Source organism: Polyergus mexicanus, unplaced genomic scaffold (assembly GCF_030449975.1).
Source record: "Polyergus mexicanus isolate NDT 795.1 unplaced genomic scaffold, iyPolMexi1.0 SCAF_39, whole genome shotgun sequence".
NCBI lineage: Eukaryota > Metazoa > Arthropoda > Insecta > Hymenoptera > Formicidae > Polyergus > Polyergus mexicanus.
The window spans coordinates 138022-158288 of record NW_027223359.1 but is presented as its reverse complement, the minus strand read 5'-3'; the positions used below and the strand labels follow the sequence as shown (position 1 = coordinate 158288).

The following is a 20267-nucleotide window of genomic DNA, read 5'->3' as shown; positions in this document are numbered from 1 at the left end:
TTCGAACCACCAATCGTGCAATTTACAAACGTTCTTTAACGCGCAATTCTTCGCGTGATATCCGCAACGAAAGGTCCGCGAAGCGTTTAGAGTTTCCAAACGTTCGATATCCTTATAATCAGCGTCGATAGTCTCGACGAAGACGGCTACGTCGCGATCGTCGGCGATATTTCCTAAGATCTCGATCAGCCATTTTTTCTTTTCGTGACCTTTGATATAGATTCTTATCGTTGAATCGGGGCTAGATTCTCGGCATATGGCGTCCCGAACGAGTCTTTTCATCGACCCGTAATTCGCGTGTCCGTCATTCCACTTTAATTGATGATGATTAGATGTCAACCAACACGCTCGCGATTTTTCCGCTCTCGTTAGCAGATCCCAAGACATCGGTGGGCGAAAGATGTGATGCGTCAATTCCACGCCATTTCTTAACACGGCTACTTCTTTCGCGACGAATTTCTCGTTAACTACGAAACCTTGAAGATCGACAAAGATCGGTGCGTCCATCGTCGTTATTAGCGGTACTCGAAATGCGCGCCTCTATTATTCTCTCTTCATATTTTGAATATCATCGCGCTTATACGATTCTGCGCACAACGTTGGTGAGCGGATTGTACTCTACCACTCGATCGTGAATGATAAGACAGTAAGCTGTGGTATTAGAGGGAATGTTCTCCTTGCAATCGAACTCTATGCGAACGTCCACGGTGGCGCTTTTAATCGATTCGTTTTGTCGAGAACAATCAATGACAACGAGCGGGCCGTAGAATAAAAATTTATTCAGATTTAAGAGCGCTTCGTCATTCTCGCATCCGTAGTACGTTCTTCGAAATTTCGAGTACATATCGTATAGTACTGCGACTTTGCGCTTATCGAAATCTAAATTCATATCATCGTAAGGATAAAAATCGGAATTAAGATACAGTTTGACATTAGTTAGTTTGCAATCGTCGAATAGAGAAGGCTCCTCGGATAGAACGTTCTTCTTTCCGGACTGTAGCGCGAAGATAACGTATCGCGGTTTTTCGAGTTGTATCGCCGCTTTGACAGCCCACGAATGTTTAGTCGTGCTCTGTAAAAGCGGAAACTCGTAGAGATCCCACGAGCGAAAAGCGACGCTCAGATATCGTCCGCTATCCAACGTGCGCAATAACCTTAATTTATTAATATCGTTTAACACTATATGAGGCATTCGCCACTGTATCTTTAATAAAACGATTTTAGGCTCTTGCGTTTCGCGCGATATGATACAATTATTATCATTACGCGCTCGTATCAGAATAAGTTCGTGTCGCGCGTTGATCACGACACGCTTGTAATCCTCGCAAAAACCTAATAACACGCTGAGAGGTACGCAAAAGTTGAAATCGTTGATCGACGAATGAGTTGCCGCTGATAAGTCCCATCCGGCGTTCTTTAATATCTTGCCTTTTTCGACTGACAGCGACACGTAATTCTTAATCGTGCTCGTTATCCCAACATTTCTGCTTCGATCGATTTCCACACCATCGAGCTCGTAGCGAATCTCCTCGAACATAAACGCCGCGCAATTGTTCACTAGCCTCGTCACCGGCGTGGTTTCCTCTTGCGCACTCGGCGAATCTTTAGACTCGAGTCTACCTTCTATGTAGAGAAAACTATCGCATGGTAATGTGTACAGATCTTGCTGTTGTATAGGAATTCGTATCTCATCGCTATTCCCAAACGTAGTATTGGCATAAGGATTGTATGTCGCGCTCTTGCTTTTAAGCGGTACGGCTCAAGCTTATTTGCTTAACGCGTCGATAACGGTGAGTATGTAGTTGTGGCCTTTGTTGAGTCTCGCGTAAGGACGCATCTCGACCACATCCGCTTGCCATAGATCGTCGTACCCGCGTATCGCGACGCGACGACGCGGAAAGTTTCTTCTCGCGGGCGCGTGCAATTCCTCGACTAGTCTTTGTTTTTCGGTGCTCATAATTCTCTTTTCTTTCTCTCAAGGATGACGTTGGGCGGGATCTCTCTCTCGAGCGGCTCGCCGCTCCGAGTATCGCTGCTAGTCTCGCGAATTTTCGCTAATTCCGTCACTCTCCCCGATAGCTCGTCTGCGTTTCTCTTTAATCGCGATGTTGAATTTTCCAATTCTCGTATTTTTACCGCGGAATTCGCCGCGACGCGCGATTTTTGGGTTAGTTCCTGTATTATTTTACCCTGATTGAACAGTATTTTACGATCGCTCGCGCTTTTCGTCGAAGACTCCACGGCATTGAGCGATATCATATTTTTTGCGGCATCGATTCGATCGCTTAAACTGTTAATTCGTTTATCCAAAGCATCGATCCGTTTACCTAGAGCGTTAGCGTTAGGTTCTGTTTTCGAAACGGAATTTTCCATAGCGTCTATCCGTTTACTTAGAACGTCGTCGCGCGCTTCGATCTTGGAAACAAAACTCTCCGCGGCGTCTATTCATTTACCCAGAGCGTTATCGAGCTGGGTGAGCCTCGTGAATAATAGAATGACGCCTTTCCCTGCCTCGTCCGCGTCTTTTCTCAATTGCGATGTAATTCCTTCAACGTAGCTTTTGCTCGTCGCGTCGATGTCCTCCTCCGGCTTAGCCAGACGCTTTATCTTGCGCTCTCTCGCGTCGTACTCGACGGAAGAGCTTAGACACAGCGCGTTATCGCGCACGTAATTTCGCAGAGACTCGATAGCCGGACGTAGTCTTCGGTTTTCGCGTCATAGCCACGGTTTTTTAAAGGCGTGCCGAATTTGCTCACGGACATCGCGAATTCCGCGCACGACTGCGGCGATCGTCGATGCGATGATTCGATTTATACTATCGCTCCCGTTTCGCGAAGCTCCTCGATTATCGATAGAATCTCGTTTTCTTGAGCGTTGTTGCCAGCTCGACGCGAAGCGTCCAGCAATCGCAGACGATCCACTAATTCGTTTGGATCGTCCCAATGAATGTAATCGATTCTATTATTCGTGACTCGCATGGTTGACGGTACGCGACCCGCGCCCATCTTTTTCGCGCTGCTGCCGTGAATAAGCGGAGCGATAATGAACTTGTATTTATATCCCTTATTTCCTAAAACAGATTTTCTAGCGTCATGGTCGCGTTTATGAGCGTTCGTTGTTAACAATATACTTTTGTATATTAATTTATCCTTTTCCGTATATATAAGACTCTCAGGATTTTTCATAAAGATTAATTCGTATAAACCGGGGGTACCGATGTATTTAGTTTCATCTATAAGTATGGAGTCATTCGCGTCTACATCGAATCGCCTATTGCCAAGCATCGCGCCTTTCGCGCTAATGTACACTCCGTAAACGTGATCGATCTTATTCGGCGCTTCTCCACCGAGAAGAGCCCCCATGTATTTTCGTCCCAACGGTCCTAGCCGACCGTGCGACATTTCACGATCTTGAGAAGTTCGCGAAGTTTGCCTAACGGGCATTTCAAACGTTGAGGACGACTCGAGATTCTCGGGTTCGAACGTTTCCTCTTCAGTTTCGTCCCGCGCGAATGGATCTCTCTCGATAGGATACACATTTAACGGAGTAGAAGTGGCGTCTAATCGTCGTCGCGCTCGTATTCGTTTCACTTTAGGTTTTTTCCAAGTAGGAGTCAACTCTTCCTCCTTCCATTTTTTTTCATTCCATTTTTCCTCGACGCTCGTCATTACGGGCGAAGCGTCGATCGCGTCTCGCTTTATCGTTTCGCGTTTAATTTCGTCTCGCTCGATCTCGTCTCGCTCGGCGCGCTCAGCGATGCGTCGCAGCGGTTCGACGATTGGCTTGAAACGGCTCTCCATCGCGATCTCGTTCTCCATTTTGCCGGTCTTTAACGCTCTGTGTTTTTTACGAATCGATGCGCGCGTTTTAGCGATCTCTTTCGCCGTTTTTTCTAGTTCACCGATATCTGTTGCAGCCATCGTGATTAATAAATCGGTTCTTCTCGCTCGCGGGAGGGAGAGCGATCGACGCGTTCGACGTATTCGCGACGACTGATCGCTCTACGGTATGGCGAAATCGTTAAACCCTCGCCTATATTTGCCGGCGCTAAGCGCGCTATCTTTATCGATCACTAGGAAACCATATTTATATCGCCAACACGCGCGACATAGCGCGTGAAAATTCTCGTACGACATATCTGTGTTCACGTGATCGTTGTATGCGTGACGCAAATTAGTGCCATCTTGCTTAAAAAGAATCAACAGATTCGCGTTATCTCGAATCAAATGCTTTGGTATTTTAGCGTACGTTTGACACAGATAGAAGCAATCGATGTTCGAGTGTCGGCCCATAGCGAAGTACTCTCTAATAGTATTCTGTTTGTCGCACGCTACGTCGTCGAATACGAATATAGAATTCGGGAGCGCTTCGCTAGGCGAAATAACATCAGAGTTATCGGAAAATGTGAAATAACCTATATTTTCCATCGGTGCCAATAAATTCTCTAAATACTGATATTTAGGCTGTTGCAATGACTTCGAGTAAACGTAAACGTTTTCGAAGCGTACGCCGTGTGGGCTTTCCAATAAACTTATCAGCGCGTTCGTTTTACCGCAATTAGAGGGACCGCAAATGAGGCAGCGAATAGCGCTCGGTAATAGACGACTGTGTCTGCGCGCTTCTTCCGACGGTCGCGCCCTACCATCGAGATTCGTCACCCTTATCGCGATCGGCTGCCGCACGAAGCGCATTCCTCTCGCTGCGCGCGTGCGCGGTACACTCGCGCGAGGCAGGGCGAGATCTTTTTATTTATATACGAATAGATCACCGCCGATCGCGCAGTAGCGAATCGCGCGCGATGAATCGAGATGTTTATCTTACTAGTAGACGGTGCCGATATTCTCTATTTTACCACCGATCAATTGCGGTTTATTCCGAAAGTAATCTTATTAAAGCATTTCGGTCGCTATGTGGAACGATTGTGGGAGAAACTGCCCGAACATATAAGAGTGGATCCAGAGGTGCGGCGCTACCGTCGATGCCTGGAGCATTACAATCGTCCCTGGCAACGAACGCACATCGACGGCTCGGCGCCGCTCGTTAAAGATTGTGGCAAATGCAATTCGCGAAGCGGCGGTACAGTGTAATCGGTGATATTAGCGGCGCTGGCTTATTAAATAAAGCGATAAATGCGCTCCCCTTTGAATTACACATACCCGGATATCAATTTTGCGGGCCAGGTACTCGACTCGCGCGAGGCGATCGAGGCATCAATCCTCTGGACGCGGCCTGCCGCGAGCACGATATCGCGTACTCGCGGAGCGGCGAGCTCGCCGATCGACACGCCGCCGACCGCACGCTCGCTGAGAGAGCGCGCGAGCGCGTTGCGGCCAAAAATTCGAGTCTCGGCGAGAGAGCCGCCGCGACGGCTGTATGCATAGCTATGAAATCGAAAACAAAACTTGGAATGGGCGCGACGAGAATCAAGAGAAAGAAGAGCAAAAGAAGGACGACCGCTACGAGGAAAAGAATGCTTCCGATAGCGAAACGCGGCGGCTTTTTACCCCTGCTGCCGTTATTGGGAGCTCTCGGTTCTTTGGCTGGAGGAGCGGCGGGAATCGCAAAAGCGGTGAACGATCGCAAAGCGGCGCGACGACAGCTGGAGGAATTGCAGCGTCACGATCGCGCAATGGAGGGTCGTGGTTTATACCTCGCACCGTACAAGCGTGGAAGTGGCGCGTCCGCGATGAGAAGAAGAGGAAGAGCTAAAAAAAAACTTCGCGTAAACAGACGCTAGGAATTCTTCCATCCGTTGGAGTAACGACGAACGAACAGTTAAATCGCGCGGCGATACTTTCGCGCGTGCCTCACTTTAGAGGCGTGTTTATGCGCGACGCGCTTCCATCGCGGGCGCGCTGCGATGAGAGCGGCATTGTGAATTTAGATGACGCATCCGGCCCGGGTACTCATTGGGTGGCATATGCGAAAAAAGGGGGCGACGCGATCTATTATGACGGTTTCGGCAATCTTCGTCCTCCGCGCGTAATCGCGCGTTATCTCGGGCGCGATGCGAATATTCGATACAATCGTCGCTCCGAGCAAACGTGCGATCAGAATATCTGTGGACAATTGAGTCTTCGATTTCTTCGGGGGGTCGATTGGAGGAATCGCGCGCTATAATATCGACCGTCGCTCGTCGATTGAGCGCTGTTCGACTATTCTCGTCAATCATGTCGCTAACTCTTACTCTTTCCGGACGAAGCAGCATTCTCGCGGCGAGTTACTTTCCGCCTCTGGATTTAAACGACGATGATTACGAGTTAGGTTTAACTAATTTCGAAACTTATAACACGATACCGAATGTAAATTCCACGAATAATAAATTTTACTTCGACGACAACGACGAGGTTATCGCGATTCCAGTGGGATCTTACGAGTTAAGCGCTATAAGCGCGTATCTAAGAGCCGCGATTCATAGCAAACGACGAGCGAGAGAAGAGATACGAGAGCGCGAGAACGAGGAACCGGAAACGAGCGATGACGATTATATATACAGCGTCGGCGACGACCGCGACGACTATTTCGAAGACGATAACAACGGTGAAAAGAGTGAAAATTCTATAACGCTTCGCGGTAATGATAACACTATGAAAAGCGAGATTAAGTGCGCGTATCGAGTAAATTTCACAAAACCCGATAATATCGGTTCGCTATTGGGTTTCTCGTCTCGCGTGTTACAACCGAATAAATGGTACGCGTCCGATAAGCCGATAAATATTATGGCTATTAATCTTATTAGAGTAGAGTGCAACGTCACGACAGGGGCGTATCACAATGACAAATCCGCGCATACTATACACGAGTTCGCGCCTAATGTTCCACCCGGATATAAAGTGTCGGAGATTCCAGCGCAGATCATTTACCTTCCGATCATCGCGCGGACTATTACTGATATAAATGTGCGTGTCGTGGATCAGAACGGAAAACTAATCGATTTTCGTGGCAAAGAGATTACGGTTCGTCTGCACGTGCGGCGAAGACGATAGAAAGGCGCGCGATGCTCGTAGTGAACGGATCGAATGCGAGAAACGCGCCCATCGTCGCTATCGCGTCGCCCCTAGACGTGAAAAAGAGAAAGAAAAAAGGAGGAAGGTTAACCGCTTCTAACGCGGCTTTCCTGCGCTCTTTGGGCTTCGTCGTATCAAGAACTGTTTCTCCATAAAAGCGGAATGTGCGACATTCTAAGCATCGGCGGGGAGCCGATTTTCGACGATCCGTATCGTCAAGATCGAAACTCACACATACAATCCTTATGCCAATACTACGTTTGGGAATAGCGATGAGATACGAATTCCTATACAACAGCAAGATCTGTACACATTACCATGCGATAGTTTTCTCTACATAGAAGGTAGACTCGAGTCTAAAGATTCGCCGAGTGCGCAAGAGGAAACCACGCCGGTGACGAGGCTAGTGAACAATTGCGCGGCGTTTATGTTCGAGGAGATTCGCTACGAGCTCGATGGTGTGGAAATCGATCGAAGCAGAAATGTTGGGATAACGAGCACGATTAAGAATTACGTGTCGCTGTCAGTCGAAAAAGGCAAGATATTAAAGAACGCCGGATGGGACTTATCAGCGGCAACTCATTCGTCGATCAACGATTTCAACTTTTGCGTACCTCTCAGCGTGTTATTAGGTTTTTGCGAGGATTACAAGCGTGTCGTGATCAACGCGCGACACGAACTTATTCTGATACGAGCGCGTAATGATAATAATTGTATCATATCGCGCGAAACGCAAGAGCCTAAAATCGTTTTATTAAAGATACAGTGGCGAATGCCTCATATAGTGTTAAACGATATTAATAAATTAAGGTTATTGCGCACGTTGGATAGCGGACGATATCTGAGCGTCGCTTTTCGCTCGTGGGATCTCTACGAGTTTCCGCTTTTACAGAGCACGACTAAACATTCGTGGGCTGTCAAAGCGGCGATACAACTCGAAAAACCGCGATACGTTATCTTCGCGCTACAGTCCGGAAAGAAGAACGTTCTATCCGAGGAGCCTTCTCTATTCGACGATTGCAAACTAACTAATGTCAAACTGTATCTTAATTCCGATTTTTATCCTTACGATGATATGAATTTAGATTTCGATAAGCGCAAAGTCGCAGTACTATACGATATGTACTCGAAATTTCGAAGAACGTACTACGGATGCGAGAATGACGAAGCGCTCTTAAATCTGAATAAATTTTTATTCTACGGCCCGCTCGTTGTCATTGATTGTTCTCGACAAAACGAATCGATTAAAAGCGCCACCGTGGACGTTCGCATAGAGTTCGATTGCAAGGAGAACATTCCCTCTAATACCACAGCTTACTGTCTTATCATTCACGATCGAGTGGTAGAGTACAATCCGCTCACCAACGTTGTGCGCAGAATCGTATAAGCGCGATGATATTCAAAATATGAAGAGAGAATAATAGAGGCGCGCATTTCGAGTACCGCTAATAACGACGATGGACGCACCGATCTTTGTCGATCTTCAAGGTTTCGTAGTTAACGAGAAATTCGTCGCGAAAGAAGTAGCCGTGTTAAGAAATGGCGTGGAATTGACGCATCACATCTTTCGCCCACCGATGTCTTGGGATCTGCTAACGAGAGCGGAAAAATCGCGAGCGTGTTGGTTGACATCTAATCATCATCAATTAAAGTGGAATGACGGACACGCGAATTACGGGTCGATGAAAAGACTCGTTCGGGACGCCATATGCCGAGAATCTAGCCCCGATTCAACGATAAGAATCTATATCAAAGGTCACGAAAAGAAAAAATGGCTGATCGAGATCTTAGGAAATATCGCCGACGATCGCGACGTAGCCGTCTTCGTCGAGACTATCGACGCTGATTATAAGGATATCGAACGTTTGGAAACTCTAAACGCTTCGCGGACCTTTCGTTGCGGATATCACGCGAAGAATTGCGCGTTAAAGAACGTTTGTAAATTGCACGATTGGTGGTTCGAACGACGCGATCATTTGCGTAATATGTGTGATTGATTCTATATTATATTACTTTATATCTACTCGTTCGTATTATAAATTATATCGAATTATTGTATATTATGCATCATCATATTATATAGTATATATTATATAGCATATCGAGTCAATTATTTAATCTATAAATTTAATTATATTTTAAGCTTTATATAATGTATCGAATTTATTATCAATTATATAACCTATAAATTTAATCATTTATTTTAAGCTTTAATAAATGTATTCGTCATACTGTCGCAAAATACACGCTATACGAACGAACCGCGTTTTTCTTTTATCGCGGTCGCGTATCCTTTCCCACGATAATAGCTTACGCATCTTCTATTTTATAGATGTCCGTCAGAAAAGTGTTCGATTATCTAACTGACTAGTATTATTATAATAAAATTAAAATAAATTTATTTTATTTTATATTAAACGTATATTTTTTGTTGTGCCTCCGGAGAGGCACGGTAGTTGGGATCGTTTGCCGGAAGGAATTTGGGAATTCGGGCGCCGCCTGAGAACTTCACTGTTTTTATTTGTTTAAAGATTGACACCTTTTCAGTTAAATAAATATATTAATATCTATTTTATTTGTGACTTGATTACAATGTTCCCGCACTTTCGCTCGCGTCGCGTATCACGATAACGGATATCTTAACGTGCGCGTGTCTAGAATCGAGTTTCGGTCTCGAGACTCGTCTCTCGCTTCTTCGTATATATTTCTGCCGACTGCGTGGCTATTCAATATTATAATAATTATTGATACTCGTTTTGACACTCGCGGTTGTTAGAGATATTGCTCGCGTAAAGGAATAAAGATTGCCCGTTTGGTAGTTATTGTGACTACCCGCGTAATATTAATTAATGATCAAGACTGCCCGCCGTTCGTTAGCGGTGGGCCTTTTTATTAACTCCCCTTGGCTTCCCGGGAGGGGGTCGTTTAGCGACAAGGCTGTGTGTCGTGTCGCTTGATTTTGACAATATCCGGATGCAAGCTAAGAAGTTCTAAGTAGGACTTCTTTGCTTGCACTTTCGCAATTTCTTTATTTCTTTTTATTTCGCCTTTAAGTAGGACTTCTACGTTGCATTTTCGCAATGTCCTTCTTCCGTTTGCCCTGATTTCCGCGTTTTCGCAATGAAATGATTGCACGGTCGCTCGGGCTTAGCGCGTGGCTCGCGTTGTCAGCGCTTTGTTCGGTCAACGCTCGTAACGTGATCTGTATTCGCGTTACACGTTGGGCAATCATATAAAATAATATGTATTTAGAATAATATATTTAATAATTCGTGTATAGCCTGTTCGGGCTATAATATCCCTCCCCCGTAAGAAAAAGAAAAACGGAGGTGTAAAAGTGACGTTTTTCGCAAAACAAAATTTCTTTTTATTCTAATATACAATATTTTTCCCGTATATAATATGAATATAATCGTTTCTTATTCTAAAATCGTGTGCTTAAACTACGTTTTAGTATGGGTCTTGGGAATCCGTATGATATACGTGGTTCGTTTTCTTCGTATATCCTGACTGACGGTCATCTCGTATATTTCTTTTTATTTTTCATAATTATATAAATTATTAATATTATTATAATTATTGTGGTTATTCCGCTTGTCGCCATAGGATATACGAATTGTTTTTGTGTGAAGAATTTGTCGTTATTGTCTTGCAAATCGTTGTTCATTTCTTTTAATTTATTTTTTAGTTCTGTTAATTCTGAATGCTGTACGATATTCTGTTGTTTCGTGTCCAGTATGTCTGTATTGTCTCGTATAAATGTAATATTAATTTCCGGTAAATACGTTTCTATTTTGCTACTTTGTATGACTTCTTTTGGTTGGATCGTCATTTCTGTTGTTATTAATTTACATTTATTTTGAAGAGTTATTTGCCCTGTTCCTTTAATTACTTTTCTAATCTCGTTATTCTTTTCGCATTGAATTATTATTGATTGTTCGCGTACAGTTGAATATAACCAAGTAAGTGGCTGTTGTAACGGTATCCATATCGTTTCTGTCGCAATTACATGTTTACTTTTGCAAGCCTCATTCTGGTTTTGTGGTTGCAAGTACATTTGTTTTTCGCACGGCGCGTTTGAGTTAATACGGTATATTGGTTGTGTTTTCTCGGATATGTATCTGGAATTTATTTGGATACACTTTTTTAAATCGTCCTCCGTTATTATAATATACATTAATCCTTCTCTATTAACTACTATTATTTCGTGGTTTATTTCCGCGTGAGTAAATATATTTTTATGATCGAAAGTAGGTAATGGGGTTACTTTTATTATATCATATACTGATTGTGAGATTAGTGGGAATCGCAATACAGTAAATATGATTGATCCTTCACGGTATGCCGTTATTTTAATATATTCTTCTATTGCTAACCATTCATCGTTCCGGATTTCGAAAGGAAAATATAAACCGTGAGGTAATTGGATCGCTGCTTCTTTTAGCTGTGTCATAATATCGCTAATAGGTGTTAGCACGGGGTGCATCGTGCCCTTGCGTACATACGTAAGGTATTCTATTACATCTTCCGCGTCTCGAATTAAATCTGTTATCATCGCGATGATTACCGTAAAATGTTCGGTTATTTCTTCGCGAGTACTGTATTCTCGAACATAATGGTTTAATAGTTTACCGTTATGATCTAGTATATTTTCTAGTTTATCTAGATGTATTATAGTACTATTTAAAATTTTTATTTGTTTTTCCGCGACATGTTGAATGGTTTGCTGATTATTTTGTAGGAGATTTAATTGTTCATTTATTAACTCTCTATCATTCGCATCCATTGTACCGAACAATGTTTTCGCTATTGTGCTTATTCCGTCGACGAGACCTCTACGTCCGTTCGTCCGTGTATTGTATAGCGTATTTATTAGAGTCATTAATTTTGTTAATTGTTTCGATTCGTTTTTTACGATTTTCTCTAAATTGTCGCAAGTACGTTTATGGTGGAATTCCGATTTTATTTGTTCGCACATTTGTTCTCGGTGGTTTGTTGGATGTATTGGTTTATTTGCCATGCTTTGTCATTTAGCGTTGTTATATCTAATTTAATAACTAATTTCCACGTTTTTGTAGCTTGCTGTAATTGTCCGATTTTCTCGAAATATATGCCGGGGTTGTGTAGGAATTCTTGGATTTGGTAAGGTGAATCTGTTTCATGTTGCCCCGTGCGACTCTCGGCCTATCGGCTGTTCCAGCTGGCGAGTATCCTGCAATTTTATATTAAAATGTTTCATATAACCGTCTTATCGGCTCTCATTTTATGAGTTTCAGCTTTCTTCTTGTTAGCTTTTAGCGTCGGTTAGTTTTTTATTCAGTCGCGTTTTATTGAGTAACCGACTAACATGGTGTGCGTGAATTTAGTCGATCGTTCGCGTTATCTGCCTTCCTTGGAGGGCGAGGTTGAGGATACTGGTGATGATGCGGTGTTGGTTATTGTGCCTCAGACTGACATGAATATGGTGGACGATGGGTTCGACGATGCCTTTTGGGTTCCTAGTTATGAACCTCCTGATGGGTTCATTTCATTGTTGCGTCGACTTTGGCTGGATGTGCCGGTACGCCTTCGAGGGCGCGTTTTTCGCAACCATCTCCGTCCTGTTGAGCAAATGCGTCGCGCTTTGGAGCGGATGCGGTCGTTCCAATAACGAATAAGTAAGTTCTTATTCTAATTTTCTATAAATTGTTTTAATTTATTTGTATGCATGCGAACCGCTTTTCTTCCTTTCTTAATTGTATAATTCACGTCTGAATTTTTCTCTATTATTACGTACGGTCCGGTCCATAGGAATTCAAGTTTCTTGGATCGTCCGCGTCGGAGCGTCTCGTCGTATACTAATACTTTGTCGCCGACTTTAAATTTTATTTCTCTAGTACCTTTGTCGTACTGTTTTTTGGCTTTAATTTTTTCTTCTTTAATATGCTCTTTTGCGAGCTGACTCGTTGCCCTTAGTCTTTCTTTTAATTCTTGCGCGTAATCGTCGTAATTGTATGTCGGTTTAGGCGGTCTCGTCAGTGACGTAGATAGATCCGCTTGGTGCCCGTACACTAATTCGAAGGGTGTATACCCCGTAGCTGTATGTGGCGTCGTGTTATACGTAAACATTGCGAACGGTATCCATTCGTCCCAGTCTGTCTGGTCTTCGTTTATGTAGTGTCTTAAATATTCCGCTAATGTTCGATGCGATCGTTCTAACGCGCCATTACTTTCCGGATGATAGGCAGTTGTCTGTATTTTATTTATTTTTAGTAATTTACATGTATTTTTAAATATTTCGCTCAGGAAATTTGTGCCTTGATCCGTTAAAATTTTTTCCGGTATTCCGTGTTCAAGTACAATTTTTGTAACAAATTCCTTGCTAACCGTGTTCGCTTCTTGATTTGGAATCGGTATCGCTTTGCTGAATTTCGTTAAATTGTCTTGGAATGTTAAGAGATATTTATTTCCGTTTGTTGTAACTGTTAACAGTCCTACAATATCTAACGCGCATTTTTCGAAAGGTTTAGTAGGCGTATCCGTGATTATTAACAGTACTTTATTTTTTCGCGATAATTTATTTTTCTGGCACAATTCGCATTTTGCGATGTATTTTTCTACATCTTTCGTTATTCCTGGCCAATTATAATTTAGGCGGATTCTTTTTATCGTGCGTTTAACTCCTTGATGTCCTCCTGTGGGTGCATCATGATATTCATATAATATCTGTTTCTTGTCTTCCTCTGTGTATACTTTTTCTTCGTCGGAGTTTGTTTCTTCTTCTATTGCGAGGATTTCTCGTTCTTCCTCTTCTGTTTTATGCGCTTCTCTTGTTACATTGCGGCTCAGTGCATCGGCGTTCGCGTTCGCTCGTCCGGCCTTATGAATGATTTCATAATCATATTCTTCGAGTTTTAATCTCCATCGGATTAATCTTGATCCGGAATCATTCACATTAAATAACCAGATTAATGGTTTGTGGTCGGTTACGATTTTAAATTTCGTACCGTATATGTATGGCCTAAAATGTTTTACAGCCCATACAATTGCTAGTAATTCCTTCTCTGTTATATTGTAATTCTGCTCCGCTCGCGATAAAACTCTGCTGGCGTAAGCAATTGGTCGGTCATTACCTACTTTTCCTTGTGACAATACTGCTCCGATTGCATAGTCGGAAGCATCGGTGGTCACTATAAATTCTTGATTGAAATCTGGATACGTTAGCACTGGCGCAGTCATTAATTTTTCTTTTAATATTTCAAAAGCATTTTGCTGTTCCATTGTCCACAGTAGTAATACTATGCGGGTTCTAACTCAGGTCCTCTGAGGGGGGGTGAGGGGCGAGGGGAAACCGCGCGGGCGAGGGGGCATGACGTCACGCGGGCGGAGGGGGATTTTGGTGGCGCGGGGTCCGCGGAGAGGGGGAGGGGGCCGCGGCGGAACGGTAGGCGCGGTGTATTACAAAGGGTGAGTGATAAACATTATAAACAAATATCATCTCACACTGCACTATTGCGCGTAACATTAAAATTAGATGATAAGGCGAGCGCCGATGTCCGGCTGCTAGAATTCGCGTCGGGACATGTTTATCGGTGTACTTACAAAAGGCGGGTGTCGATGTCTGAAATATAATGCAAGCGCCGATTTCCGGCTACTCGATAATTTATAAATAATATAGCGTCAGTAATAAACACTGCCGCAGCAGATCTGGATTTTTCCGATGCTATAGGATAGTATCGTTCGAGTTGCCGGCGAGAACACTACATAGTGAAAAAAGGAAAAGTCTGATAAGTTCGTCGCAATTTTCTTCGATAGTAATGCCATCATTAATGGAAATAGTGTTGCGCCGCGGGCTATGGAACGCGGCATGGTGGGCGGAGGATGTGGCAATAGAGCTGTTGAGAGCCCTATTAAATTTAGTGGTGTTCCAAAGAGTAAGTAGCATATTTTATTTCATGTCATATTAATCATTTGTAATATATTAATTATTTGTAATATATTACAATTAAAATTTTGATTGAATTATAATTTTGATTTATAGTACGACTTTACTTGCGAGATCCAGATTCCTGGTTTTATGAATTTTGAACATCGACAAATGATTCGAATGTTTCGGCGGCACGAGCGCGATTTGCGTGAGGACGTATGGGAGGATAACGACCCCGACGACCTCTATTTAATGTTAAGACGTCTCTTCGGCCTCGAACCCTACGAGGAGGACATAGAGGAATTATGGGGATGATTGTAAGTATCTATTTTTAAAATTTTAGAACGTTCAAACTAGATATTTTAATAAGACGTATTTTTTCTGTTTCAGATGGAGCACCGCCGTATATTTTATTTTTATCCGTATATTATATTTTATTTTTATCCGTATATTATATTTTATTTTTATTATTTTTTTATTGTTATTATTTTTTTATTTTTATTATTTTTTATTTTTAACACACACACACACATTTGTATTATACACACATTTTTGTAAAATAAACACATTATTATATAATAAAATGATTATTTCTGCACCTTCTTCTTTCCTTTTCCTACTCGTGCATGCCTAGCATTATCTCTCTTTCTCCCGCGAACGTATCCTTTTCCCACGCCAATGCGAACGCCTCGCGCCGTCCTTCTCCCACACGCGTGCATGCGGTCGCCTCGCGCTATCTCCCTCATACTCACCGTCTTACGAACGCTATACTCATCGCACCGACTTACGAACGCTATCCCTTTCCCGCGCTCATGCGAACGCCTCGCGCCGTCCTTCTCCCACGCATTACGGCATCGTACCTTAAGATCGCGCGCGGTTTGTACGGAGGATATGCAAGGAAGGGAAGCGAAAGAAATACATAATCATTTTTTTTCATTTTTTTTTAACATATTTATTTATTTATTTATATTACCATACATCACCCCGTCTCAAGGTTTCAGACAAAATTTCATCCACAGCATAAGCTAATAGTTCGCAATCTATGATAGATGTTTTATCATAGACTTCGCGCAAGATTTTAACCGCAGAATCTCTCTCGGAGCCAAACATATTACTTTGCAAACTCCGAACAAATTGATCGAAACTATCATTTACAGCTTCTAGATTCCCGCACAGCTTCAAATATTCGTGATTAACACAGTGTTCGAGTTCGAATAAGAAAAATATAATTGACGATTTCATGTACAAGCAAGAATCGCGCAACGTAAGTTTGACAACACTCGCATCACTTATTTTAACAATCTCAATTGTTAAATCGTTAATCCATATCGGTGCATGATTAGGCGTCTGTACAAGTTGTTCAACGTCCGCGCGTTTCAGCATTAGCGATTCCCATGTATCGATAGACAAAACGATTCGGTTGCCTCGGTTATCGCCCAGATGCAGTTCCACGTAAGATGTTATTCCAACGCTGATTCCGATATCCAAGTATTTGTAAGCAGTGCGCGTCAAAGCAAATCTGCGTACCAAAATACGTGGTTTATCGCATCTGAAAAATACAAAAAAAAAAAAATATGAAATAGCATGGAAAAAACATATATGAAAAATATATAAAAAATATATAAAACATATGTGATACTTACAAATCAAGTGGTTTCTTGTACGGCTTAACTTCATCTCGTGGTTTCTTGCACGGTTTAATTTCGTCTCGTGGAACGTAGTAATTCGCGCGTTTGCAACCGTTGCTGGTGCTTCCTTCAGCGGAGTACATTTTGTCTCTCGGTTATGAGAAGTGAACCGTTGATGCTAGCGGTTGATGCGACACTGATCGTATAAAAATTAATCGAATATACGCGACGCTTATGTTTCAAAAGTATGATGTGGTGGGAGATCAATGCTCTGAAAATTTAGGAGAAGGGGAAACGGTTAACGATACAAAAAATTCTTAGAAACGACTCGCGAGGAAAGGAGTGGGGAGAATAAGAAATAAAAAAAAACATTAAATACGTTTACACATTTTATTTATAAAAATATTACAATTTTTTTTGGTATTGCGACCACCAGTTAAATATTTTTAATACATTCTGTAATGCGCAATTCTTAACATGTTTTCCGCATCGTATAGTATTAGTAACATCTAGATTATTTAAAGATTCAATATCTTCGTAATCAGCATCCAAAGTCTCGATGATTAAATTTTCTCTCGCAAGATTCTCGAGCAAATCCACCAGCCATTCCCGTTTCTGGCATCCCTTAACGTACACGAGAGTCGATGTCTCGTCATCCTCTTCTGTTCCAAGCACGGCTGATATAATCAAGCGTTTAGCCATGCTGTACGGCACGTTTCCGTCTTCCCATCGTAATCCATGGTGATTCGCGATCAGCCAGGAAGCGCAGGATTTGTCGGATTTCGTGAGGAGATTCCATGGTAGGGGGTATGTAAAAATGTAATGCGCCAGAACGGTCCCCTTTTTCAGCACCGCCACCTCCTTTACGACAAATTTCATCCCGACGAAGAATCCTTGTAGGTCCACGAACGTTGGTACAGACATAACGTTTTTCTTTTTTTATATCGACACGTCGAGAACAAGACTGCGATTGATCCTGATGTATTACAGATTTTATATCGTCTCATTCCCCTTAGGTGATTTTGCGCACAACATTGGTCAACGGGTTGTACTGAATCACGCGGTCGTGTATGATGAGGCAGTACGCTGTGGTATTCGGCGGCACATTCTCCTTACACTCGAATTCCAATCTCACATCCACGGTTGCGCTTTTGACCGATTCGTTTTGTCGAGAGCAATCGATGATCACGAATGGACCGTTACGTAAAAATTGCGTGACGGTGAGACTCGGCTCGAGATACTCGTATCCGTAATACTTTTTGCAGAAACGTTGATACGTGTCGTACAAAATCGACCATCTGTTTTTATCGAAATCCAGATTCATATCGTCGTACGGATAACATTCCGAGTTCAGATAGAGTTTCACATTGGTCAATTTGCAGTCGTCGAATCGACTCGTATCCTCGGACATGACGTTCTTCCGACCTGTCTGCAGAACGAAAACAACGTATCGCGGCTTCTCCAGCTGAGTCGCGGTCTTAATGGGCCACGAATGTTTGGTTGTACGCTGCAATAGCGGAAATTCGTACAGATCCCACGAGCGAAAACCCATACTGAGGTATTGTCCGCTTTCCAAGGCGCGCAGCATCAATAACTTGTTAATCTCGTTCAATACGACGTGCGGCATTCGTCATTGTATCTTGAATATGTCGATCACAGGATATGTCTCCAACACCAAATTTCCAATCATGCAATTGTTGTCGTTGCGCGATCGTATTAAGATCAATTCGTGACGAGCGTTAATCACCACGCGCCTGTAATCCTCGCAAAATCCCAATAACATGTAGAGCGGTACGCAAAAATTAAAGTATCCATTCGTGTTAGTAGGCGAATCCCAGCCGGCGTTTCTCATAATCACGGTTCTATCGGATGATATCGTTACATAGTTCTTGAGTGTGCTGGTTATTCCCACATTTCTGCTACGATCAATCTCCACACCGTCGAGTTCGTATCGAATCTCATCGAACATGAACGCGACGCAATTATTTCCCAGTACCACATCAAACCCTTCAGCTGGTTTGTTTATCACTAGTTTTCCCTCGATGTATAGAAAACTCTCATACGGTAACGTATACAGATCCTGTTGTTGTATGGGTATTCGTATCTCATCGCTGTGCTCAAACGTCGTATTGGCGTACGGGTTGTACGTGTGAGTCTCGATCTTGACGATACGATCGTCAAAGACCGGCTCGCCTTCGATGTTAAGGATATCGGTCATGTTTTCTCAGATATTTCGCACCGCGAATCCCAAAGATTGTAAAAATTCAACGTTTGACGCGTTGAGTTTCTTTTTCTTGGCGCAACCGGATAAGCGAATATTAGCGAATGTTGATGTTGTTGTCGTTGTTGTCGCGTTATCTATCGCATCTTTCGCTCCGCTCAACACGAGCATTTCATGTATCGCGCGCTAATTTTGTCGTCGTCGTACGTGCAATCTGATGGTGATCTCTTCTCCTCGAAAATCGAGCAATCGTCCGGCTTGATCCGCGACGCGTATCGTTAGATCCGTAATGCTCCGCGCGATGATCGGCAGGTAAATGATCTGCGCCGGCGTTTCCGATATCTTATATCTTGGCGGCACGCTCGGTGAAAATTCATGTATCGTATGAACGCGTTTGCCATTGCTGTACGCACCAGCGGTCACGTTACACTCTACGCGGATAATATTTACGTTGATGATATTAATCGGTATGTCTGATTGGTGCCAGTGTCCCGGCTGCAATATACGCTTCGACGAGAATCCCAGCAGCGATCCAATGTTGTTGGGTTTGTTAAAGTTTACTCTGAAAGCGCACTTGATCTCGCTATTCATCGTATTGTAATTAGCACGGAGCACTATCGGGTATTCTACAACCTCGTCTTCGTCACCGTTCGCTCGAACGGTCTCCTCTCGCGATATCCCCGTGATATCACCGCGTTTGTCGACACGATTGCCGGAGCGAACTACGCGTCGCGGGCGTTTCCGTGAAATTGCACGTTTCAAAAACTCGTGTATTGCGTGTATCTTGTACGATCCCTCGGGAATCGTAATTTCCGTGTCATCCTCATCGAAATAAAATTTATTATTCGAGGAATTCACGTTCGATATCGTATGATAAGTCTCAAAATTTGTTAGACCGAGCTCGTAATTACCGTCGCTCAATCTATGGCTGGATGGTAGTGTGCCGCGAGGACGCTACTCTTCCCGGTCAGCGTGAATGTCATAGACATGTCGACAAAACTGCTTAACGAATACTGAATCTTAACGGCGCATTGTCAGGCTTTAAGTTCGCACCGATTGTCGTCGACCGTTTGAAGAAACCGCAGACACAATTGTCCGCAGATGCTTTGATCGTAGGATTGAAAGGACGCGCGATTGTACTCGATCTTCGTCACATTCCATCCGAAATATCGCACTAATTCATTCGGAGGTCGAAGATTACCAAAACCGTCGAAATATATAACGCGATTTCCCCTCTTTGCATACGCTACCCAATGAGTACCCGGTCCTTTGGCGTTATCCAAATTCACGATATCGCTTTCGTTTCGATATATACCACCGATCGGTAACGAATCACGCATGAAAACCCCTCTAAAGTACGGTATACGCATACGTTTCGCCAATTGTTCTAATTGTATGTTCGTTGTCACACCCATATGCATTTTTAGCGTCTTTTTGACGTTTTTTTTTTCTTCGTTGCCACTCCTTGTCCACGTTTGTACGGGCCGAGATATAGTCCCTGTCCG

The 20267-nt window shown here is 43.2% G+C and overlaps 3 protein-coding genes across 3 annotated transcripts; all 3 read right to left on the bottom strand.

The window, feature by feature from the left end:
• Positions 1-577: 577 nt before the first annotated feature.
• On the bottom strand, positions 578-1957 carry LOC138943778 (uncharacterized). Its single transcript, XM_070314717.1, has 2 exons — positions 1779-1957; positions 578-1694 (listed from the first exon to the last, which is right to left on the bottom strand). Exons 1-2 carry the CDS (start codon positions 1955-1957, stop codon positions 578-580), a joined length of 1296 nt encoding a protein of 431 aa, XP_070170818.1.
• A 13934-nt stretch (positions 1958-15891) lies between these two features.
• On the bottom strand, positions 15892-18825 carry LOC138943790 (uncharacterized). The gene is made up of 2 exons (XM_070314730.1): positions 16557-18825; positions 15892-16462 (listed from the first exon to the last, which is right to left on the bottom strand). Exon 1 carries the CDS (start codon positions 18757-18759, stop codon positions 18172-18174), a length of 588 nt encoding a protein of 195 aa, XP_070170831.1. The 5' UTR covers positions 18760-18825; the 3' UTR covers positions 15892-16462; positions 16557-18171.
• Positions 17554-18168, bottom strand: LOC138943777 (uncharacterized). The gene has a single exon (XM_070314716.1). It carries the CDS (start codon positions 18166-18168, stop codon positions 17554-17556), a length of 615 nt encoding a protein of 204 aa, XP_070170817.1.
• Positions 18826-20267: the final 1442 nt, after the last annotated feature.